Source organism: Camelus bactrianus, chromosome X (assembly GCF_048773025.1).
Source record: "Camelus bactrianus isolate YW-2024 breed Bactrian camel chromosome X, ASM4877302v1, whole genome shotgun sequence".
In the NCBI taxonomy this organism is placed as follows: Eukaryota; Metazoa; Chordata; class Mammalia; order Artiodactyla; family Camelidae; genus Camelus; species Camelus bactrianus.
Genome location: NC_133575.1, coordinates 81,508,629 through 81,534,232, shown reverse-complemented (window position 1 = coordinate 81,534,232; position 25,604 = coordinate 81,508,629). Strand labels below are relative to the sequence as shown.

Below are 25,604 nucleotides of genomic sequence, written 5' to 3'. Positions count from 1 at the left end.
GTTAAAAATTAAGTCAATTCTAAGGTGGGACATAGAACCTAGGTTTTCCTACTTTGACCTCTGTTTCAGGCTGCCTTTAGTTTACATAATGTCCACACATGTAAGGTCCTTAAAGTAACCCTGTGTATCTGTATGTATAGAAATCAAGCATTTCAGAAATATCACCCTTGGGCTATTGGCTTCCTCTGTTGAGTTCATATATCCTCTATATCCTCTCCTCCATTAGAAGGCCTTCTCAAATTTACTTCCCTCTGGCCCTCATCTAAGTGTGCATGCATTCCTTTAGTACTTACTACTTACTAAATCATCCTCCACTCGTTCACTTATTCAACATATATATTGAGCATACACCATATTCTAGTCACTGTCCTAGGTCCTGAGGATACATCTATGAACAAGACAATGCCTCTGCCCCCAACGGTTTGTATGTTAGGCTACAAGATTTAACACTTCATTCTAGGTATGGACTATGTCTTCATAACTAGACTGTGAGCACCTCAAGACTAGATACTCTGTTTTCTAGTACTTACAAAGTGCCTTGTACAATGCTCTACAAATAATAGATGTGTCTCTTATTTAATGATTATAGAGGACCATCACAGCCAGTTATCCTTAACAGACTCTACTATCAAGAAAACAACCAATAAACTGGAAAGATTGGGCATTTTGTTTATTCTGTATGTTACAGATAATTAAAATTTACTGATGTTTGAGATTCTTGCCAGTATAGAGTAATTTCTAGACATCAACAGGAAGCAGCTTAAGATTGCCTATTTGGAATCTTCCAAATTTGAGTTATGTAATCACAGAAATTTAAGTAAAGAAAGGACAAAAGTGCATGGAATGTTTGCTTTGTGAAGGGAACTTTTGGGGTAATCTATTCTACAAAATAAAAACTGAGATCCATGAGGAGTAGAGGTTTACTCTAGATTACCCAGCTCTTTAGTTGCAGAGCAAGAGTCTCTGAGTCCCTTGCCCAAGGCTCTTTTCCATTATTCCTTTCTCTGTTTCATGGGTTAGCAAACATTTTCTGTAAAGGGCCACACCTTTAGACCCTAGATTGAAACATCAACTATTCATTGGGTCTCCTGCCTGCTGGCCTGCCCTGCATGTTTCAGATTTTCCAGGCCCTGCAAATCACCTGAGCCAATTCCTTAAAACAAATTTCTCTCTCTCTCTCTCTCTCTCTCTCTCTCTCTCTCTCTCTCTATATATATATATATATATATATATGTGTGTGTGTGTGTGTGTGTGTGTATACACACATACATATATATTATATTTTATAGCATATATATATAAGCATATTTTTCTTCATTTTTTATTTTTAAACCTATAGTTTGCTGACCCTTGATCTACTGTATTGTGAGTAATGTAAAATCAAGTTCTCCTTTGTATTCCAAAGGGAAGTTTCCTAGAGACTGCAAACTCTCATAACCTTAATTCTTTTTAATTATATTTCACTCTGATTACTCTTGCTTTGTATCCCCACTAGCTCTGCCTTTGTATGAAGATTTCCAGGGTCTGTATCTTTGCCTTTATGCATGTGTTACATACACAAACCCCACACCATTCTGTTCTACTTCAGGCTAGGACTTGACAAGGGCAAGGATAGTATGGAACAGATGCTGTCATCCTTGAAAGCCACATTCAGCTGGGGGGGGATGTAAATATATTGATTTAAACAGAATTTTTACTTTACAAGAAGGGAGGGAGATTGTTCAGTCTGAACTCAAGGTCTCAGCAGGTCCCTGTGGAGTAGCCAAACCCCATATCACTCAGTGAACTGAACCAGAGCAGTTAAGCCAAGTGGGGACTAGGAATTTTTAACATGCTCAGTAACAGCTATTTCCTCTGGAGTCTAAGCCTGGGCCCTAGTCCCAGTTGGAGGAAAATCTGAAAGCAAGGGTGGCTATGTAAAGTAAACCCCATGGTTGGGGGACCCCTCTAAGTTCTCATCTTCTACATCAGTTCTACCCAATTCCAGCTGCCATCAACTTCCAGGTGGGGCTTACTGGTAAACCTTTAGCCAACAAACTCCTCAGCAGCCAACATAACAGCAGTGGTAGCGCTCAGAACCTCATTTACCTCATTTCAGGGTGGGGTGCTTATTGCTAAGGAAGATTATGGTTGGAGTTGAGATAGAAGTGTCTATATTGACTACCATTAAAAATAGACATGAATTAAAGGCAGCCCCAACCCTGTTTTCTCTGGATGAGCTATAGTAATTTATCTCATTGCTAATTAACTTCCACACCCTCTTTCACTCAGCTGCCTTCTGCAGTGCAGGCTAAACGACAGAAGCGGTTTCAGCCTGGAAATGAATGATACTATTCATCAATCCCAGAAGTCTCTCCTTGAAGATGCTGAGGAGGCAGTTTCCTATTCCCAACTCTAAGTCCACCAAGCCAGAGAAAACGCTAACTATCAACAGCATTTTATCATGCTTTGTACAGTGAGTAATGTATGTTAGAACTAAACTAGGAGCAGAGTCCTACTTAGTACCCCTCAGTTAATAGTTGGGAAGTCTAAAAAGCTACTGCTTTCTTGGACTGAATCATCAGTTATTGCATTCTCACTCACTGCTTAAGCTCCTGTGAGCTCATAATACCAGCCAAAGAGACAGCCCATTGTATTTAGGGCTGATTAGCCATTAGGAACTATAGGCACAGTGCCTGGGGCCCATCATACTTATACGGACCCACGAACATGATTTAATTTCTTTTAAAATCAGAAAAAAAATAAAATTTAGGTTAAAGAAAATGTTTAAATGTGTTATATTAATATATTCCTCATCATACCAACACAGTGGTAATTATATCCTTGAGTAGAGGAAGGGACCCACCAAGGCAAAAGTTGCCTAGGATCCACAGAAGCCATAATACATCTGTAAGTACATCGACTATTACTGAAGATCCGAAATCTAAAGGGTAGGATGGACCACTGGAGAACCCACACTTCTTTTAATCAGAGGAGTCCCTGGGAAAGCACAAACATCAATTCCCAGCAGGCAACAAGCCAAACACTTGAAACTCCACGCAAGGCAAGGCTCCATCCTCTTTGCAAACAGCGAGAGGAAGTTCACCTATCAACTGCCATATTAAATAAACTGTGGAGGCAAAGACTGCCAGAGGGAAGCTTTTTATCAAGGCTGTAACGTCTCTAGTGAGTAAGACCAGAAATGTCCTGACATATAAATATTTATATACGACTTCATCAGATGAGACAGCCAATACTTAAAAGAAACAGGGGCATGGGCATGCATATACAGACATAAAGAAGACTTCAGGAGGTATTGGTCTTGGCCCAAACCCTCTTTTAAGGGATATTATCATGCTGCACAAGCCATTCAGACCCCTAGGGTCTGCCAAATTGTTGCCAGCTGGAGAAGCACGAGCTTGGTGCAATAGAAAGTGTGCAACCTACGTAAATGGCAAGCACTACTTATGGCAGTTAAGTCTAATTAGTAAACTTGTCTCTGATTGCCACAGTGAGACTCTGCAGCATGGAGGAGTGGAAGGAGTGCTGGTTTATATAGGACCAAATCTATTGTGAAGGTTCTAAACCTGGCAATGGAATTGACGTTGGTGCCTCTACCACCACACTTAGAGAAGCCAAACTTGAATGCCTGTGACCAAAAGGCTTCTCCTAATCTCTTACAAATTTGGGGGACTCTTGAAACATCTTCTAGACAACTCTCCCCTTTCTATCAGTTTCCTCTTTTGCCTCTAGAGTCTCCATTAGAGATAAGTGACCTCAAGCCCTACCCTGAACATGGGTGAATAGGTGTTACTTTTATGGTGATTGTGGATACTCTATCTACAAAGGCTCTCTTGTCCCAGTTTATCACCCCTGTCAAAATGTGATGGTGCTTGTTTTCTTTCCATTTAATTATTCCTTTGGGCCTTGAGGGTTTTTTCCTTTTCAAGATTCTCTAATTAAAATGCAAATAAATACCTGAGGCAGAGGCCAGTGATTCCCAAAGTGCATTCAACCATATGGTCATAGTTTGTTTTTCTTAAAAAATTGGTTTGGTGTTCAAACAAGTTTAAGGGACACTGAACTAAACAAAATCAAGCAGATTTCTCTACTCTACAGAGGGCTTATTGGAGTCTTTTTCCAAGAAGGGAATATACTATGCAATTTTACTAAACTTATTTAATCAAAGAGCATTTGATCAGACTAGTACTACATATAACAATTTGGGAAATGTGCTCTAAACTGATAGGAACTAACATTATAGTGAGGATGGATTTGTTAAAGCCTTACCAAGTGAATATGTGAGCTGAGATGAAGGCTCTGAGAAAATCAGATCCCAAAAGGTCTGACTTATCTGGGGATAGGGCTTTAAGTTCTAAGGTAGCATATTGAACAAAGGGCTAGCTCTGCATATTAAAATGCATACAGGACATAAGCTATATCAGAAGGGCATTTTGGTAACCATGTATAACATAGGAGCTGGCAGGAACTAAAGCCCTCGGAAAATGAGACATTTGACAGGCAGGTTGTGATAGATCTGGAGCATGGGTAACTGCCAAAAAACATCAAATCGCACAGCCTGACCCAGTCATGACTCCGTCTGCCTGGTTGCCTCTCAGGGTCTTCCTGAGCCAGACCCCGCCCTCTGATCTACTGGAAAATTTTGTCTCCTGTTCCCAGAAATAATGACTGTTCAAATAACCTGGATTTGGCTGGTTTAATAACATAAATCTTCATTTGAAAAAGACATTTCTGCCACATTTGACCCAGCTGCACACTCTTGTCTCAAAACTATTCTCTTAGCCTCTATGGACACACCATCTAGTTCTCCATGGTTCTCTCTAACTATTCTTGGGCTCTTCTTCCTCCCCATCCCTTTAATGCAAGTATCCCTCATTGTCTTTTCCTGGAGCACCTTCTCACATGAACCCTTGGTAAGCTCATCTACCTGCCTGATTTTAACTACCGTTGTTTGCCGATTATTCCCAAATCTATATCTCCAGCCCAGGCCTCTCTCCAGACCCATATATACCACTACATTCTAGAGACTCCAGTTAGATGTAGCAAGGCATCCCAAGTTCAATATATCTAAGCTCTGCTTCTTGCTCTGGATTTCCCTACTTTAGTGAATGACTCTACCATCCACCCATACACCTTACTCATAAACTTCAGAGTCACCTGAATGCTCCTCCTCCTTCACCCATGGTAGGCAGAATTCTAAGAATAATCCTTGCCTTTATATAATCTCTTCTCCTTGAGTATGGTATAACCTATGAATATAATGTTATTCCTATAATTATGTTATATGGCAAAGGGGACTTTTCAGATGTGATTAGGGTTAATAATCAGTTGACTTTCAGTTAATCAAGGGGGATATTATATAGGTAGGAGCAATATAATCACATGAACCCTTTGAAAGCAGAGAATTTGCTCTGACTGGTGACAGAAGGGGAAATTAGAGATATTCTAAGCACGAGAAGGATTTGAGGTACCTTTGTTAACTTGAAAACGGAGAGAGTCATGTGAAAAGTATGTTGGTAGCTTCAAGAAGCTGAACATGGCTCCCAGCTGACAATCAGCAAGGAAATGAATTCTGCCAAAAACCTGGATGAGCTTGGACCTGGATTCAACCTCAGGGCCTCCAGATAAGAGCCTAGCCCATCTGCCACTGTGACTTTAGTCTTGTGAGACCCTAAACAGAGAACCCAGTCAAGTCTGCTTTAACTCTGATCTACAGAACTGTGAGATAATAAATGGCTGTTCTTCTAACCTGCTACATTTGTGCTAACTTATTATACAGCAGTAGAAAACTAACACACCCCCAAACTCAATTAATCACTAAGGTCTCCAGTTTCCACCTCCCAAATATTTCTTGAATCCATTTTCCCCTTTTCCATGTCCACTGCCACTGCCTGGGTTTAGATCCTTTTATTCTCCTTCCTATAGTACTAAACAACCTCCTATCTGGCCTCCCTACTGGTTTTATCTTCCTTAAATCCAGAACAACAGGGTGACTTACCCAGACTGCAAATCTGATCATGTTATTCCTCTGCTTAAAATCCTTCAGTAGCTTCTATCACTACAGGATAACATCCAATCTCCTTAACATAGTTTATAAGGTTATTCTTGGATCTTGCCCTTGACTTCCTCTCAGCTTCATCTTCTGCCACATCAGCCTTGCACTTTATACTGTAACATAGTTTCTCAAACATAGCACTACTGACATTTTGGGTCAGATAATTCTTTGTTGCTGGGGCCATTCTGTGCATTGTAGGATGTTTAGCAGAATCCCTGGCTTCTACCAACTAGATATCAATAGCACCCCTCTCCCATTTGTGACAATCAACAATGTCTCTACACATTGCCAAACACCCCCTGTGGGGCAAAATTTCCCTGGACAAAGACTACTGAGCTAATAATACAGAACTGCTGTGGCTCTCTACAGCTAAGCTTTTCTTTTTACTCAGGAGCTAATATCACAAGAACTGGAGAGGATAGAGTCCGTGGTATCAAGAATAAAAGTATTCTAAATCTAGGAAAAAATAGATGGACTGGGGTTCTGGAAATCCCTATCGGTATATCTTTTTAAAGCTAAGGAACTTTGGTGGTTTGGGAGGGATCTGTGACTCTTTACACTAGAAGTTCCTTCTGTTTGAAAAGAATCTGGAGAGTTAGAAGGGTCAGGGTGAGACTAAGAGAAAGGAAGAGGGAAATATATTCTTTGTATTTGCTCTAGCTTTAAGAAATGTTGTTAAAGGGACTTTCATGTTTCTTTCTAGTATATTATTTAGGGTAGAACTCTGGTCCAAACCTCTACACAGAAAAAGAGAGTATAAATTTGTTTGTTTGGAGTACCCTTTTGGGTATGTGCTTTAGGAACATGGGTTTGGTGGTTAGGCAACAGGAGAAACCCCAGCACCCAACAGTTCTATTACCAAGTTTATACCAAAATAAAAATATATGTCCACACAAAAGCTCTTGCACATATGTTCACAGCAGCATTATTAATAATAGTCAAAAGATGGAAACAACTCAAATGCCCATCAACCAATGAATGGATAAATAAGATGTGGTGAATCCATACAATGGAATATTATTCATCCATAAAGAAGATAAACTTCAAATACATGCTAGTATTAGTTCACACTCACAGTTCTTGAAAGTTCTAGAAAACTTCAGAGCATTTGGCTGCTAACTTTTAATGCCAAGCTACCCCCTGGATATGAGGATATGAACCACTGCTATTTCTAACTATCAGATTAAATTCAAGTTTTAAAAAATTTGTCTTTTCAACAAATGGTGCTGGAAAAATTGGATATACATTTTCCAAAAAAGAAAAAAAGAAAGAAAAGAAAAACCTTGACCCTTACCTCACACTATACACAAAAATTAATTTGAAATAAATCAAGTATCTAAATGTAAGAGATAAAACTATAAAATTTCTGGAAGAAAACATGTAAGAAATTTTTGGAGACCTTGGCTTAGGTAAAGAATTCTTAGATATATTGCCAATGCATAAAAGAAAAATTAATAAATTGGACTTCATCAAAATGAATAAAAATTGCTCTTGAAGAATTAAGACAGCCATTAAAAAGATGAAAACACATGCTACAGACTGGGAGAAAATATTTGTAAATTACATATATGATAAAGGACTTGTGTCCAGAATATATAATAAACCCTTATGACCTAATAAAAACAACTCAATTTTTAAAATGGGAAAAGATCTAAATAGATATTTTTCCAAAGAAGATAGACAAATGTCCAATAAGCATGTGAAAATATAGCTGATATCATTAGTTACTAGGGAAATGCAAATCTAAAAACAACAATGAGATTCCACTTTACACCCACTAGGATAACTCCAATAAAAAGATAGACAATAGCAAGTGTTGACAAGATGTGAAGAAACTGGAATCCTCATACATTGCTAGTAGGGATATAAAATGGTGCAGCCACTTTAGAAAACAGCCTGGTGGTTTCTTAAAATTTTAAATATATATATAATTTTATACATATATATAACCTAGCAGTACTATTCCTAGGTGTTTACCCAAGATAAATGAAGATGTATGTCTACATAAAAATCTGAACATGAATATTCATAGCAGCTTTATTCATAATAGCCAAAATGTGGAAACAACCCAAATGTCCATCAAATGATGAATAAATAAGATGTGGCATATCCATACAATGGAGTATTATTTAGCCATAAAGAGGAATGAAATAGTGCTATGCTACAACATGATGACTCTTGAAACATGCTAAGAAGCCAGCCACAATGTATCACATATTGCATGATTTCATTCATATTAAAAGTCCAGAATGGGCACATCTATAGAGACAGAAAGTAGATAAGTGATTGTCTAGTGATGGGGGATTGAGTATGATATCTAAAGGGTGCAGAGTTTCTTTTTGCGGTGATGAAAAACTTATAAAATTGATTGTAGTGATGGATGCACAACTCTGTGAATATACTAAAAGCCATTGGATTGTGCACTTAAAATGGGTTAATTATATGGTATGGGGGGTTACATCTCAATAAAGCTATTTTTAAAACTGTATTTGGAGACAATGCTTTTTCTTCCACTTTAAAGGAATGGAAATAATGAGAAAGATCAAAATAAAGAACTAAGAAAAAGAGGCCAGTTAATTCAACAGTTGCTAATAGAATAGCTTGCATCTCCAGATCAGTCCCCAATTGATGATCCTCTTCAGTTTACTCAAGATATAGCTGTGATGCTCACTTCCCCCATTGGCAACAATCCTTCCCAGCACTGAAAATAGCACCACTGTGGTGGAGACACCTTAATAATAGCACTGTCAAATGCTTGTCACAATTTTAGTAGGCTGGCTTTTATCTTGCTTTGTTTTGTGATTCCTCCACCCTCTGTTCCTTATATCATCCACAGTGGAAAGAAAAGGAGGTCAAATCAAAATTAGAAGTTTGAAAATATTTTTGGTCATGTCATCACAGGCAGCAAGAAAGATCTGAATATAAGAATAAGAACTGTACAAATATGTTTAGTGACCATTTTAGAAAACAAGGTATTCATCAAGGTGATTACTGCATCAAGTTGGAGATCCTAGGAGCATAGAGAAGGGGAGGGCATTGAGAAGAGTGGCAGCTTGTTGAAAATTATCTCTATAGAAGCAACACTGTGAGATGAATATTCTGCTATCATAAAGGTCATGTATTTATCTCAAAAACTAAGAGAAGAGATGTGATTGGTCCCATAACACATAGCTGGTGAAGAGCAGAGTAAAGACTAGACTTCAGGTCTTTGAATCCCAGTTTAGGGCTCTTTCCATATGCTGAATGTTGGATATTGACAGACTAGTCAGTATGAGAGACTGGGATACTATACCAAAGTTCTTGATGGCAATGGCCAAGCCCCACCTCTATCACTGCTCAGAGCCAAGAGCATCTAGTCAACAATAAAACTCTAAGATGATAAATCATGAAGAAATAACCAATCACCAGGCTACACTTGGCCCTTTCTTTTCAAAAGAACAATATATTTGATGTTTGGCCACCTCCATCATAAGCCCTCTTTTAAAGTACAAAATCTACCTCAATGTGAGACCTCTTGAAGCATATACTATATATGGCAAGGTGGGTTGCAAACTATCCCCCTTCAAAGAGCCCAGCCTGGCTTCCCTTCCTTGCTCTTTTCTATTCCATACTCAAGTCAATCCTCTCAAAGCTTGTCTCCAGGAATGAAATCTGTGGGAAGGTTTGGAAGAGGGAACGTTTGGTAATACAAACATTAACTTTCTAGCCTTGGTTTTCTCAAGAGAAGGTCAATGATAAATGACCTCCCTTTGGGGGCATAATTTGTGGCCACGTGGCCTTTTCTATTGAGCCCATTGTTGACTGACAGGAACATAGCACTAGGAGGAGAGAAGGGTTAGCTCTGAGAGACCTGGAGGCCAGGGAGTATAAGTAAGACCAGATGTGGCTGGAGGGCCAGAGATGAGGGTGGGGCATGGAGAAAAACTGGCTATACAAGCAAAAGAAAGACACAACCACCTTGGGAAATGCACTCAACATTTCCAAGGTTAATCCAACTTGTCTTCCTGTGTTTCCTGTAATTACCTTTGTGCTTGCAGCACCCAGTTATTTAGCACAGCAAGATGGAAGGGGCAAGTCTTTCCTGGAATACTTAGCAGCAGTTCAAACACCCTTCGTGCTCTCTTTTTCCTGTTCCACCATCTTCCGGTTCAAAACATGTCTTAAAACTCCTGTTCTAGATTCCAAGGCTATGGGTAATCTTGGAATCAGCTTAAAGCTCTTTTCTCTTATTCTGAGACCTAAAATTTCTGGTTCAAGTAGTTGGTACTAGAAAGATATAGACAGAAACACAAAATAAATTCATCCAGTTGAAAATTGGCCTAACAAAGCTAACAAAATTACTAAAGGCCATACTTATCTCTTAGGCATGGATCTTGAGGCTACAGTGAATCTTTCCACAGAACCTGGATGTGGACAAAACTGAGATCAGAGATGCCAATAAGTATAGAATGAATAAAGCATGAAAATGAATGGTGTGAGGGCCAGCTGCACCCCTGAGTAAGATGCCAAATAGCTAAAAGTCTATTAGTAACATTCTGCATCTCTAATGGAAGCACCATGCCCTGTTCTTCACAGAAATGAATTTAAGGCTAGACCATGTATCTGCTGAGCCTCTACTACCAAGTGAACCAGAAATTTGGGTTCCAAGTTTTATATATCCATGACTTTTAAGTATAAAGGTCAATGCATGGCTTGATTATAAAAATTAATAGGTGGATAATTTTTTCAACACACTGCAACCTCTCCAGCTGCCAAGGAATCAAAACAACCTCACCTGAGAGTGAACCAATGTGCATCATCGTCTAACCCTTCATCGTGTGTTCCCTGACCTCCTAGAAATCTATTAGAGCCCATCGAAGTAGCTAAGGCACTACCAACTACTTCTTATTCCATTAGCAAACTCTCATTGAGGTGACGAATTAATTGGGACCTTGTCCTACTAGTGATGGTTAGCTTCCCTGTCTACACAGACCACAAATATCTCAGAGGAAACTGGTCTTCTATACTGGCAAAACATAAGCCCTAAAAAGATCAAAGGCTCCAAAAGCACATCCAAACCAAATAAAAACAGAAAGAGATGAGAGCCAGGTCCGTAGATTGCTTGTCAATCAGCATAAGCCAATCAGTCAAATGGTACACATGAGAAGAGAAGCAACAATAAATCTGGTGTAATTAACTGGGCTGTTTTAACTGATCATTATTTAAATGAAGAGAGAGAAAACTACTTTATTTGGTCTATTTGGGACCCAGTTAGAGCAAAACTGAAACCAAGTGATGGTCCTGACTTCATGATTAAAACGTTTCACAACAAATAGCCTTGACCATACTTTGTCCTTTCTGCCTGGTGCCACATTTAGCCAAAGACAGGCATGGAATCTCATCCAAGCAAGTCCTAGCCATTGCAACACATGTGCCTTCAGCCTGCACAGATGAAGATCATGTTCCCAAGTAGTAAGAATACCCACCAGTAATCAAAGTGACTGACAGGTGTTAACATTAGGGCTATCATCACTAGAATTGGGAAATGGGCTGGACTCCACAATTTTGAGTTTGGCACCAACTTTCAGTAGACTCAGCACCTATTTTGTAATTAGTAGGTTGTGTCCTTGCACCCTTACATTTTTTTATTTAATGTCCTTGCTGTAACCACACAACAATGTTTGATTTGTGGGTTACTCCATCCATACCAATCTTACCAGTGAGGTTAGAGCAGTTAGTTCCTAATCATTCAGCATCTTCTGCAAACAGCTTTTCCTAGTGTGCTCCTGAGACGGGTGTGTGTGTGTGTGTGTGTGTGTGTATTTGTGTATTCCATGTAATGTGTTTGTGGTTAAATAAGATTGGGAAATCCCAGGTCCAAATTAAATGGGTTTCTTTTCTGCAGGACTTCTCAGAACATTTAATATGGCAATAAGCTATGAGAGCCTCTCAGAAAGGCATACAATTTGCAGAATTTCACAACTTTATTCGACCATAAAACCCTTTTATGAAGAGCCTCTGAAGGTAGAGAGATGGGAACAGTTCTCAGAATATCCTTTGGGAAAAATTGCTTTATAAGTCTGCCCTCAGTGACTTCCAAGTAATAGATAGGAGCTGCTCAGGTGGAATATGCACTCCTTTGGAAGCCCCCTATCTCTTCTGATAGACCTCAGGCTAGTGTCTGGGGCATTGAAAGCAGATGGCTTCTCAGAACATCTACCTGGACCATGTGAGAATCTCTTTATGTCAGCCCATTCAATCAGCAAACATTTATAGAGCATCCATAATGCATCAGGAGCTGAGCATCAAAAAAAAAATAGGTTAAGATTACTTTAACTTTGCGTGGTGCAGATAGAGAAGTTTTTGGAGATAAAATGACATTTGAATCATGTCTTAAAAGATGGCCCCCAGGGATCAGAGCAGGCAGAGGGAGACATTTGAAAGAGAAGGAACAGAGGCACTGATGCCTGCCAAGGCATTGCTCTGCTCCCCTGTGCACTCCACCCCGACGTTTCTGTACATATACCACACCATACATTGGCATGCTATAACATGTTCCCCAAGGAGTTGAAGGAGTTGGAAAACCTGCTGTATAATGAAAATCCACCCATCACTGGATTGAAACTTGCTTATCTAGGAGTTGGAGGTGTCCCTTTATTTATTACTAGGAGCAATCACAGAATGCCAAGGTATGGTATATCTCCACAAAATGTTGGAAATTCATGATAAGATTGATGAAGGTTAAGTAGGGGGAAGTGCGTTAACATTTATTAATATATATGTAAATTGTCAGAAAAATTTACATATTTTATCTCATTTAGTGATGAATTGTATGCATATATATTTACACTGTGTGTTTTGATTCACAGAGTGCTTTCATATCCATTATTTCATTTAATCTTCATGAGAACCCTGTGAGCATGAGTAGGGCATATGTGATTAGCCCTTTCTTACAGAGGAGATGTGTGAGCCTCAGGATAGTTAAGTGATTACCCCAAGGTCACATAGTAAGTGGCAATACTCAGATTAGAAACTAAGTCTTCTAAATCCCAGTCTTATATCCTTGAGTTGTATTTGTTCTGTATTTCTTCAAGAGGCTGAAGTGTATAGGGAAGCAGAATTATGCCCAACGTAAGAAAAATCTTTCTAAAAATCACAGTTGTTCAACAGTGAAATAGGCTGTTTTAAGAAATTGAAATAGTTGTAGAATATATTCTTGCCATAGGTGGGAGATTAAATGTCATGGTTTCTAAGGTCACCCTCAATTCTAAGATCCACTGATCCTAAAATTCCTAAAGTCCTACTTCTCTGAGATGAGGTTTCTGATGATCAACCCTGTTCCTGGGCAGCCCCCATTTATTATATACTTGGTCCTCAGAAAAGAGATCCTCTTAGAGAGATACTTGGGAGTTGGAACTTTCCCCATCACAGATAAACTCATTGCTTTGGTGCAACAAACACATATCACATACAACCAATGCTTCCAGGTTTCTCACAGATCACAGGATGATGGGTAACAGACTGAAGCAGCACATTTATACAAATCACCATGTATATGAGTTTGCAATTTCCCAGTAACTTAAAATCTTGTAGTACACAGTATAATATCAGAAATGATGGCAGGAGACACATTACCGCATTTGGACACTCATCACTCTGATATAATGAATCTTTTTTTTTTTTTTTAGAATCTATATAGTTGCTCAGACACCAAAGGTATTTTAAGAGGTAGAAAGTATGGTCTAATAGTAATCCACACCTGTCTTGTCTGGTGAGGGACCAGGATTCTCTTTAGAGCCAAAGGACCAGCCACTGTTTCAATTCCCTTGGAACATTTTTTATCATATATTTACAGCTCCCTATGCTCAAGAGAATGGTGCATCTGTCTGATGGAGACGCCTGGCTGCATTCTTTCCCAGATATTAATATAGGTGGCACTTTAGAGGCATAACCAATGACATGAAGAACCTGATTTGGAGAGGAACAGATGGCAGCATCTTTCTTAGGCTAATTTTAGGATCTTGAAATAGTCCCTTTCTCACACAAACCATCAGTGGAACCAAATTAAGACAGCTATGTCACATGGAAAAGGGAGAGAGTGAGAAAGTGTGGTCTAGTATGAGGCAAAGACAATGAACCAGAAACCTCAGTGTTTCCCCATATATGACTCCTTTCGTAGAATGTGAGTATCGCTTTAACCTCTTTCACCAGAATGGGTGCTGAATATGGATGTGAGAGTCTCTAAGAAGAAATGAGTGGGCAAATCTCATTTCCAGTCACATACACTGAACAATCAAGATTGCATCATGCAATAGTTAAACTCCTATTCAAAAGAATATGTAGGACCTGGGTTCTAATACATCTTTTCCTAGCAGATAAGGAAGTTGATAAGTGACCATTTTACTGGTAACTCAGAAGCAGATTGAATTTCAAAGCCTCAGATTTCTGGTCCATTGCTTTGTTTGCTGAAAAGACCTTTCTTCCAAATGAGACATAATATGTCAGATAGGGATGATGAGAGGAGGAAGAAGAGTCTCCCAACCAGAAATGATGCCTGAGATATAAGATGGTCATCCAACGGTTTAGAACAAATAAGGAGAGAGTCATTTGGAAAAAAAAAAAAAAAAAGCACCTACCTGTTTTCCATCCAGAGTGTAGAGTTTTTTGACGACCCCAGTCTCTAGTTTGATGGCTTCGGTGATGTCAGTGAGGACTTGCTCAAAAGAGTGTGCTGTCTTCTTGTTCAGAAGTACACGCACAGCCTTCCGAGGCTTCACCCCACTGCGGATGATGGTCACCAGCTTGGGGCGCACAAAGTCCTTGTTCTCTCTGGCCTGAGCACTGTTGCTGCTGGCCAGGGACTGAGGGGCTTTCATATTGGCAGATGTCTTCACATTGACCGACCAGTTGGGATTGACATTCTTGGTGTACTCCACCTTTTTAAAGAAGTTGTCTGAGGAACAAACATAGCTTTCCCCTAAAGGAAGAAATAAGTGGTAATTAGTTTAATAGCAGATATATGGATAATTCTAACCAAACTAATACACACTGACCTTGGAGTAGCACTTTTGGAGACATGGTGAGAATAACAAACTTTATATGCAATTCCTAATTGGGCTCTCTAACAACTTGGCTCATTCAAATTCAAGAGCAAGTCATCAGCAAAATATTCTTCATTATAATGTCATACTTAGTTGAAAAATCCTATAAAGCTAAGGGTCCCAAGGACAATGAAAATACCTAAGTATCATCTAATAAGGGGGGGGCTCTCAAGCTTGATATGGTTTTATTGCAATTGAAACATTTATATTAATTTCTAGGATGTGTGTTAAAGTCTAGGGGCATTACTGGAGTGTTTTTTTTAACATGTCTCTTTTTCTTAATGCTCCTGTCCTATCTCTGGACTCATAGCCCCATTCCACTGTTATATTATGAACTGAGGAGAACTTTCATTGTTAACACATTTTGACTCCAAGATAAAGTGACCAAAGTAACCTTGCCTATTGGGCATACAGTACATACTTGCCAAGAAGACAGATTGTACTTTGCACAGAGTATATGGCTAAGCAGTAGAATACTGAAATGTGAAATGTGAAGAGTGTGTGTGTGTGTGTGTGTGTGTGGCTGGGTGGGTGGGTGAGTGGTGAATATGTATGTGTGTATAATTAGGTCTTCTACTGCTCACCTCCACACCCAGGTGGAGAAACTGTCTAAATAACAATCTGTACACACACATACACACACACTTCTGTTTGCCAGTCTAGCTCTTGCTTGAGAAATGCTCTCCCCTGTTTCCATCACCCACCCCTCATCTTTCCACCTTCGAATGCTGCACACTAGCTCTGTGTATTCAGGGCCGTCCTCACCAGCGCTCACCCTTGGCTGCCACAAGTAATGAGGTGGAGATGTGAGAATACATTATACAGCCTGATTTATGGATTGGAGGGATCTCATGTAATTTTCACATTTACCATGGGCTAGAGGAAATGACTAATACAGCGGAAGAAACACAGGGGCCAGAGGCAAGAGGAGGGGATTAGACACCTGGGACTAGAAGCTGGAGAAAAGAGGAAGAGAGGTAGGCTCAGCCTGGGGGAGAGACTATTGGAAAAGGTTGGATTTGTTGAATAAAACACATTAGCCTCAAGGTATACAGAAGTTCATCCAGAGGTCAAGCTACAGCAAACCAGTGTGATTTAATCAGGCTTAACTCATCAGTAATAACACTAAATAAATGAATGAATAAATAAACCCTAGCCTGTGCAAAGAAAGCATTAAACGCGATTGTAATCTGATTGCTCTTCTTCCTTCGGTTTCAACAGGAGAACCATGCAGAGACATTCAGAAATGCTGGACTGATGATTCACTCCCTGTGCAAATATTGATTGCTTTGCTGTAGCACCAAATCCTTTAAATCATGTTAATTAATCAATTTCTTAGTGCTGAGAGAAGATTCAGTCAGATTCTCTAGGGCACCTTTGAGGACATTTATACATGTGTGTGTGGAGGGGGAAGGTAAGTGGCTTGCAACATATGCAAAGTGGCTTCCAGCACTGCTCTGAGTCTCAGAAGCTGCTAGTGTTGTCCTGACAAGGGGACCAAAGGATGGTTTGTAGGTGAGCACAGGCACCCTCCTGTACCTGATGCAGACACGCACACCCAGGATGGGGCGGGCAAAGACCTCAGCCGAAAGATACTCTAATTTCTCTGACTCCCGCTGGCTAATCAAGTCCAAGCCGAGTGATTAGAGGGTGTGGTCTTTAATTTGTGACCTCAAGGATGAAGGGGCCCTTTCAATTCCTCCGTGTATTCATAGCCGATATTTCCTATACCCTAGAAATGGACTCTAGCCTTAGCACTCTGCCAGATGCATGGGCACCTTTCAAGAGCTCACCGCCTTTGAATCAGATGTTTTCCATAACTTGTCATGTACTTTAAAACTCTGTCAGACAACTGTGGTGTGCAAATGTATGAGGCTATATATTTATGATTTCACTCATCCACAGTCTCCTCTCGAGAGTCAGCTGTGTAGCTCTGTTAGCACTCTGGACTTTTTTTGCTCCCATCTCTTAAACCTCTTAAGCCTCTGAACTATGAGTATGATTAACCACTCCAGATGAAAATGAACATGATGGCAGACAGCTATAGTATCATATGGCACCCAAGAACTTTTCAGAGGGCCCTGCTCTCAGCTAAATCTATGTTGAACACTTTCCAACAGTACATTTTAGTCTCTCTACTCTCTTCTTTTTGGCCCCAATATGGAGTCATGGAAAAAGAGCAGCCTATGTGCTGTCAGTCAGAATGGGGTTTCCCAGTATTTTCTAGTTGTGTGCCCTTAGGCAAATTACCTAACCTCCTTCAGCTTCCATTGTTTTTCTGCAAAGTGGGGATGATGAAAACAATACCTACCTTCTAAGGTTGCTCTCAGGCTCAGAGCAGGTGATGTACAATCTATAAGGCTGAGCCCAGAGCCTGGTACACAGTAAGCACATGATAAATGCCAGCCATCTTTATTATTAAGGCCCTAATCTGAAGGAATAGAGAGAGAACAAGAAGTAAAGAGCAAAGAAGGAAAGGAGGAAGAAAGGGTTGAGAGAAAAAAGATGAAAAGAGGAGGAGTAGAAGCTGAAGGACAGAAAAGAAAAAGAAGCAAGGGCAGCCATCTTGGAACTGAGCTATAATCATTATAGAACATGAGTGCTGCCAGGGACCAGTGCTTCAAAGACAATATTTCCTGCTAGTTGAGAGGAGATCTCCAGTTGTTTCAGATGCCAAATGTAGTAGCTTTATGGCTACCTCCTAGCAACGCCAGTTGTTGCCACTGCTGATGCCCATTGAGGGTGGGGTATTTTTTAAGACTATTTTTTAGAGCAGTTCTAGATTCACAGCAAAATGAAGGGGAAGGTACAGGGATTTTCCATGTGCCCCCTAACCCCACAACAAATAGCCTCCCCCATTATCTGCATCCCCCACCAGAGGACAGGATGTTTATGGTGGTTGAGAGCAGAGACATTGGGAGTCAGATAGACCTGGATTCAAATCCCCACCAGGCATTTCCGAGCTGTATGATGTCAGGCAAATCATTTAATCTCTAAGTCTTAGCTTTTCTGTCTATAAATCGAAGGTATTGCATTAGGTGACATTTAAGTCACTTCCTAGCCCTACAGGTCTCTAAGAAGGAATTTTCTTCTCTTTTCCATCCCAAATAGGCGTTAGACCAAGTTGTTATGGTAATTACATGTTAAAGAAATAGGTCCCCACCACTGAGGACTCTCCACCTGGATTACTGGAAAGACATCAAACGTGCTGCTTCTCTAGACTGAGGCTTCCCTGGTCTGATTCTGTAGGCGTCTGCAACATGTGCTGCCAGAGCTCAGTGCTTCCTGCGTGTCCAGCTGCCTGGCACTTGGCGCCAGCTGAGGCGTGTTGCACCTTTACACAGCTGGGTTCCCATCCTGCCACAGCTTCCAGGGACTGTTTCCCACCCGTTGGAAGCCTAGAAGGAAAGCTGGCTTCAGAGCCAAGCAAGGTGACAATTTGCTGGAACTGACAATCTGCTTCAGCTTAAGGGTGAGAGGGTAAGGAAATGAAGTCATGGAAGCACAAGCTGAAAGGGCAGGAAGGGAACAAGCTGTGGGCTCAAGATGATCTAATGTCTACCTCCCTTCACTTTCAGGATGGCTCCATTTTCAAAAACATTCAACATGTTTATAGTTTTTCAGTGCAAAAGCACTTCTGCCAGGGCTTTCTCCTCTTTTCCCGGGCTTCCTCACTCAAGAAGGAGAATATTTAATGGTACTTTATGGTATTATCAGATCTATTCGTGATATATTATCCTCCCAGGTATCTTAAAATCCTCCTCTTTTGGAAATGTGCTTGCTTTAGTAGTTAGAGGATAAATCAGTGAGAAGGTGGTTTCAGCTCATTGGAACAAATAAGCTATGGCAAAGAAAGTGGATCAGAGCTAGTGTCACCATACAGCTCAGATTTTTCAACAAGACTGTTCCAACTGTAAGTCTTCGGTCCTTTGGTCTGCATAATAATGCTCAAAATGATACCCTGACAATTGATCTGGGTATTTACATACAAGGAAGTGTGGGAGGAATTAGACAGGACAGGAAGGGAAGAAGAACAATTCAACAATGAAAGACTAAACAAGACAGAAGGAAAGTCATGGTGGATTTCATTCACTGACCCACTGGGAATACAACTAATACGTACGTATATAACCACATTCTGCATGGCTTCACAAAGACCATTCGTGTATCCAAGGAACTGTGGGAAAGCTGACATCAGTAACCTGATTTTGATCCAAAATGGTTCCCTTGCTACTTTTAGTATCTAGCAGCAGACAGTAGACCAGAGGCATTAGACAAAGGAGGGCCAAAAGGCCAGACTGATTATTAACCAATTGCTTTTTATTTCACTTTGTTTTAGGCTAAATATTTAATAATGCAGCCATTTGGAAGCATAGTATGTTCTATGCTCCGTTATTCCTTAAAGGTCTACGAGATCTTAAAGATCTACAAATCAAAAAAACAAAAACAAGAATTTCCGTATTCCTAGGAATTCCCACCACTGTGGTTAGCTGAAGGGGACCATCAAGATCACTTAATCTAGTACTTCCCAAGTTTAAGTGCTCATAAGAATCACCCGGGGAAATTTGTAAAACCAGATTCTGGAGCCCTAGCCCTGAAGATTCTGATTCAATAAATCTGGGGTGTGGCCCAGGAATTGATATTTTTCTAAGCTCTAAAAGATTCTGACAGGCAGCCAGGTTTGGGAGCCATTGGTTATTCCAACCCCTCACCAGCATCATCATTATTCCTATTATTTTGTTTTTACATCATGAACAATAATAGACCTTTGTAGTTGTAGTGTTACCTTGTCAATGTGTTTCCATATCTATTATCTATTTTTATCCTCACAACCACCCTAATAAATAAGGCAGGTGTTATTAGTCTCATTTTTACAGATAAGAATATTACAACAGATACACAAAATATGACCTATACATACAGTGAAATATTTTTTCTCAAAAACAAAAAAGGACTGAAGTGCTGATACATGGTATATAGCATAGACAAACCCTGAAAACCTTTTCTAAATGAAAGCAGCCAGTCACAAAAGACCACATGGTATATGATTCAATTCATATAAAATGTCCAGAATAGGCCAATCTGTAGACATAAAGTAGGTAAGTTGTTTCCTAAAGCTGGAGAGAATAGGGGAAATGGGCAGTGACAGCTAATTGGTACAGGATTTCTTTTCGGGGTGATGAAAATGGTATAAAATTAGATTATGATGATGGTTTCACCACTTGGTACATTTTCTAAAAATCATTGAACTGTACACTTAAATTGGTGAAATTTACAGCATGCAAGTTATACTTTAATAAAGTTGATTCTTTTAAAGTTGTTTTAAAAAGAGAGAGCATTAGTCACAGTGATGATAAGGACAAACCTATGGTCATGTAGCTTAACCAGCTTTAAACTAGGACAACTCAAATACTAACAGCTACCTTTTACTAAGAGCTACTGTGTGCCAGGCAGGATACAAAACATTTCATATCCATTGTCTTATTTAATCCTCAAAGCAGTTATTCCCATTTTATAGATGAACAACTGAGGCTCAGGGAGTCTAAATGGTTTCCATAACTTCACACAAGCTAGCAGGTGGCAAATCTTGGATCGGAACCAAATCTGATTCCAAAGACTTCTTTTCCTATTATAATCTTCTGCCTCTAAGGCGAGAACCCATTGCCTCTGACTCTTCACCCAGGGATCTTTCCAAACTTTTTCAATTTGAAGTTTCTTGGGAAGCAATGGGCATGAATTGGTTTTTTTTTTTTAATTTTATTTTTCATTCAACCTTTTCCAAAGGTGAACAAAGTAAGGGACTTCTGTCCTCCATTCCCACCTGAGTAGTTGCAAAGGACAAAAAAATAGAAAAAGACCCTGTGAAAAAATCCTCTTCATATCTGCACCTTTTCCCAGTTGGCTTTGTGGTAGTGGAAAATTTGGTCACATTTCTCAGTGCTATCCCAGAGATGTCCCAGTATTTCCTTGACTGAATGCGCAGTACTCAGGACTGAGAGGGCACTGAGCGCCACTGCAGTTTGTGGTTGTAAATGACATAGTGATAAATGCACTGAGCCTTATTCACACTCTGCATAGTCCAGAAATTCAATAGGATACTACTACTGCACCCAGGAGTGGTAGATGAGAGGAGTCCAATTTAGCAGGACTCAAAAAGACCAAGAGAAAAGAAAGCTGCAGTCTTCAAAATTATATTTATTATCTATATTGAACTAAGATGATCACAACACACATACCTCAACACACACACACACACACACAAATGCAGGGAGGAAAATCAGTATCAATGCCTTGTCCTTGAGCAAGACATGTTCAAAAATGGATTTGAGGGGGAAAGTCTGTGCATGACACCTGCTTTATATCAGACACAAGAACATTCTAATCCTTGCTGCAAATACAATGTCACTTGGTTCAGAATTCTGCCCAAGCATCTATGATGGTCTTTAAAAGATCGCAGCTAGTGGAAATGAGGGCATACTCAGTGATTCAAGGTGCTTTGTTTGTGAAAATTATTACAATGAAGCCCCTCAAATTTGACTGAGATGTGTATTTTACAGTGACAAAAGACACACCCTATTGATTACTCTGTTGGACAGCTCCCTGAACCCAGCTTCAAGTCCTTCAAGTTTACCCTGACTCGCCTTTATTTTAAGGTATTCACTAGGATGGCTAATCCTTCAGTGTTCAGAAGAAACCTAGGATTAACCTCTGGCTGGCTATCCAGCACATGATCAAATAATCTAAGCCTCCCCAGCATTGTTTCTCAAGGTCAGCTTGGAGAAAAACCTCAGACCGAACCCTGAGACCCAGATCCAGTAGCCATATGGACACTGTCTCTTATAAGTAACTGGCCCCAAATCACTTGATCTGACTTGAGAAACAGGAACTCCTTGTGAAAATGTGGTCTTGGACAAGGGAAGCCCTCATGCTCCTTTGTCTAGGAACACAAGAAACCTAGAAGCAGTGAAGCAAAGGCGGGGCACTCCCACACCAAGTCATTTAATGTGCTGTTTCTCCTTCCTTGCTGGCTGTTTCAGAATTTGGTTTCCCTAGAGATCTGCCTCCTCTAAATTCACCTTTGCTCAGGGAATGGAAAGAACGAGGAGAGAGGGTTGGAGAGTGGGAAGAGATTTGGGGGGGGGTACATTTTCAGTATCACCACTCCTCACGGCTGTCCTTTAAAGCATTGTCAGGTTAAACTGATTACATATGTTATACCAATAAAAGTGGAGCAGGAAGGCATCCTCAATAGACTTGATTTGATAAAGCAAAATACAGAGAATGTATCCCAATATCTATTTCCTAAATGACCACAAAAAAGACTTCATGGCTAAGCAAGTTTTGGTAAGAGCCAGGATTTTCTCTCGTTTGGAGTCGGGTACACAGGTTGTCAGGATTGTCAGCAATCTTGTCATAAAATTCAATTACAAAACCAAAATCTAGAAAGGATTTAAACAGATTTTAGGTACAGTGAGTCAGTTCCTATTCTAATAGGAATAGTCTTTATTAAAATACCAGACATACCCAAAGCTTTCTTTGGTATTTCTCTCAATGACCTCAGTCTCAGGGACACACCCCGAAGTGGGCTTTTTAGAAGCAACAGCTGAGCAGTGACCACTTACCTAAAAGTATAATCCTTTGTGAATACGTCCAGGAAGTCCTGCTTTTAGGGTGCATATTTCCAGGAGTTGTAATTCACAAATAGTCTCTCAGCAGTTCAAAGGATATTTGGGTGTAATATTTTCTTTCTGTTAACCCAACCAAACTTCCTTTCTCATTTTACACCCCTAATGATTTCATGGTCTGCCTTGATAGTGCTATTCAGAGTTAATTATGAACAAAATCTAGAGTAAATGACACAATTCAGATTTTTCTTTGTATACCCTGGGAGATAAACACAATGCATTATTACCAGCAGCCACACTTCAACCCCAGCCGAGACTAAAGAACACGAAGGGTAATGGCTAACGGTTCTGTCGATGCCTATAGAATCAGAAGTCTCAGCATCAATGCGGGGTTTTAACAAATATATTTTAACAATATACCCAATTGCTTTTAATAAGATCCAAGAAATGTAACCATAGGTAATGATTCCAGCTCCCACCAAGGGCCACCACCCACTCCCTGAATTACCTTCCTCGAGTTCATCCATGCTTCCAATTTTCCTGGATCCATCAATGGTGTAAATGTAACGCACTCCCTGAGGCAGGTTGATGTTGTCAGACAGAGATCGTGTCAGGTCAGCCAGCAAGGCGTCGAAGCTGCGAAAACGGTCAGAGGACACAGCGTACACAATCCCCTTGAAGTAGCGGTCCCCATTGCGGTAGAAACGTACCTTCTTGGCTTTTTTCTCGTTGCTCAGTGCCTGCAAGGTTCGGGTTCGGTAGAAGCTACAATGGGCGCTGTGAGTGGGGCTAGGCAGCCCATTCATCCGCGAGCCTCGCATGTTCCTGGATGCCTTATCTCTTTCGTCAAAATGTCCAAAATCAAGTTCCATATTTTGGTGGAACCTCAGAGACCTGAGTATTGGACAAAAGGGTGGGGATGAAAAGAAGCAAAGAAAAAGGGGTGCGGAGAAAAAAAAAAAAAAGAAAGGAATTCAAATATTAGCCAGATCCAGATCTGCAATCTGCTGCTTGTGAAAAGAACTGGTTGAAAAAAGCCCGTGCCCCATCTGCTGCCTGCCCCTGACCTGCAGGAATATTGATCTTAATAGAGAAGAAGGAGGGGCTGGGGGGCGGTGGTTGTGGGGGTGGGGGTGAGAGATCGGGAGGGAGGCACTTTTGGCACTGTTCCAAACAGAGGAGAGGGAGGGATTTTGAAATAGCTTAAAATCCTGGGACTTACTGACAGTGGCTCCTATCAAATTGTAACTTCGGGCTAAATACATTAAAACTGGCATCTGTTTCCTCACACATGCCCACATGCCTAACAGTTGTAAATGAATCCATAGCCTGACAAAATTCTCCTTGAAGGGAACAGAAGGACCTAGCCAAGGTTAGCATCTCCAGCTTAGGAAGCAATCTCTGCATCTCAGTAAAATGATTATGAAGGGGAGTATTTTAATTTTATTCCAAAGCCTCTTTCCTACTCTAATGTGTGCATCCCCTCCCCCCAGAATAAACTAGGATTCTCCTTTAAAGGGACAGCCTCTAGGGACTAGCCAGAGTCTTTGTGCTATTCATCAAACCCTTTCCCCACCAAGCTGGTGCAGCTATCCGACATTCAAAAGAAATAAGCTGGAAAAAAAAAAGGATTAGAGAAATCAGTTATTTAACAAGTTATTAGTTCTGCTTTACCCTGGGTACCATTTGGTCACAAAATCCCCCTCTTTTTTTTTCAGGTGTTCTATGTTCCCACAACAATGCCGCCCACCTCTTCATGGAATAATTTAATTGCTGAAAGATTCCTAAATAAGTCCCTGAACGGCATATGGGATCTTTAGAAGCAAGCACACCTTTCATTGTTTGGGGGTTTCTACCCTGAATGAAGGGGTACTTTGCCCTCACAGCAGGCAGTTCACCCCAAATTTGTCTACTGCCCAGGTGCATTAGCTCAAGCAAAAGGTGATCATCTGTCAGATTTTGCTTTCTGCTGAGCAAAAAAAAAAAAAGGAAAGAAAGAGAGAGAAAGAAAATCACAGTATGAAACCAAATACAACAGAAGCCCCAAACACTAGCAAAGGTAGTGACAGCCTAGGAACCAAACTATTAACATGCATCGCACAGATGGGGATAAAAGGACTCACAAAGCAAGCAGGGCTCAGCTGCTACACGCTGCCACATAGAGATATCTGCAAGGGACCAGGAGGACAGGAGATAAAGGAGGGCTGGTGCCTAGTAGGTTTGCCAGGCTCGGTCCCCCTTTTCTTCCAATGTCACCATGACCTGTGCTGAGCTCAGCATTGTCTCTGTCAGACAACCTGCAGCGTGAGAGACCCCACCTCCTCAAGACAAGTAGCAAGCATTTCCCCAGACATGCCAGTACCGCTTGGCTTTGCTTTACAATGTAGGGTGGTATTATCCTAAATCAGCATCACAGTGAAAACAAAGGAACATCAAACTCACTTTTCCAAAGGAAAATCCCAGGTAGAGACTTAGGGAACAATCCGATAGAATGAGGCAAAAAAAAAAAAAAAAAAAAAAAAAAAAAGAGAGAGAAAGAGAGAGGACACCACACAGAGAGAGGGAGAGATACACAGAGAGAGAGACAGAGAGAGATAGACAGAGAGAGACAGAGACAGAGAGACAGAGAGAGTGCTTTGCCTTGTGCTTTTCCCATTTGACATCTGTTACATTCTGCCTGAAAATCACTTGAAAGCCCCACTCACCGGTTTTCTGCTGGTTGGGTGGAGATGCTGAGAGAAAGAAAACCAATCTCTCTATGCCTTTGTTGTCTGAGCTCCAAGCAAGAAATTCCTGCCAGGGTGGATAGATGCCTTCTAGGTCCTAGTGCCTTGTCCAGCTTCT

General features: G+C 40.5%; 1 protein-coding gene across 1 annotated transcript; it reads right to left on the bottom strand.

Annotated features, from left to right (window-relative positions):
• Positions 1-14,635: 14,635 nt before the first annotated feature.
• On the bottom strand, positions 14,636-23,659 carry DCX (doublecortin). The gene is made up of 2 exons (XM_010963674.3): positions 23,269-23,659; positions 14,636-15,011 (listed from the first exon to the last, which is right to left on the bottom strand). The coding sequence occupies exons 1-2, from the start codon at positions 23,630-23,632 to the stop codon at positions 14,638-14,640; spliced, it is 738 nt and encodes a 245-aa protein (XP_010961976.2). The 5' UTR covers positions 23,633-23,659; the 3' UTR covers positions 14,636-14,637.
• Positions 23,660-25,604: the final 1,945 nt, after the last annotated feature.

What these genes read in the sequence shown, in the direction of transcription:
- DCX (XM_010963674.3), bottom strand. Translation starts at nt 23,632, where the DNA reads ATGGAACTTGATTTTGGACATTTTGACGAAAGAGATAAGGCATCCAGG. An exon ending in CATGGATGAACTCGAGGAAG is followed by an intron (nt 15,012 to 23,268) that starts GTAATTCAGGGA and finishes TTCTTCCTTTAG; the next exon opens with GGGAAAGCTATGTTTGTTCC.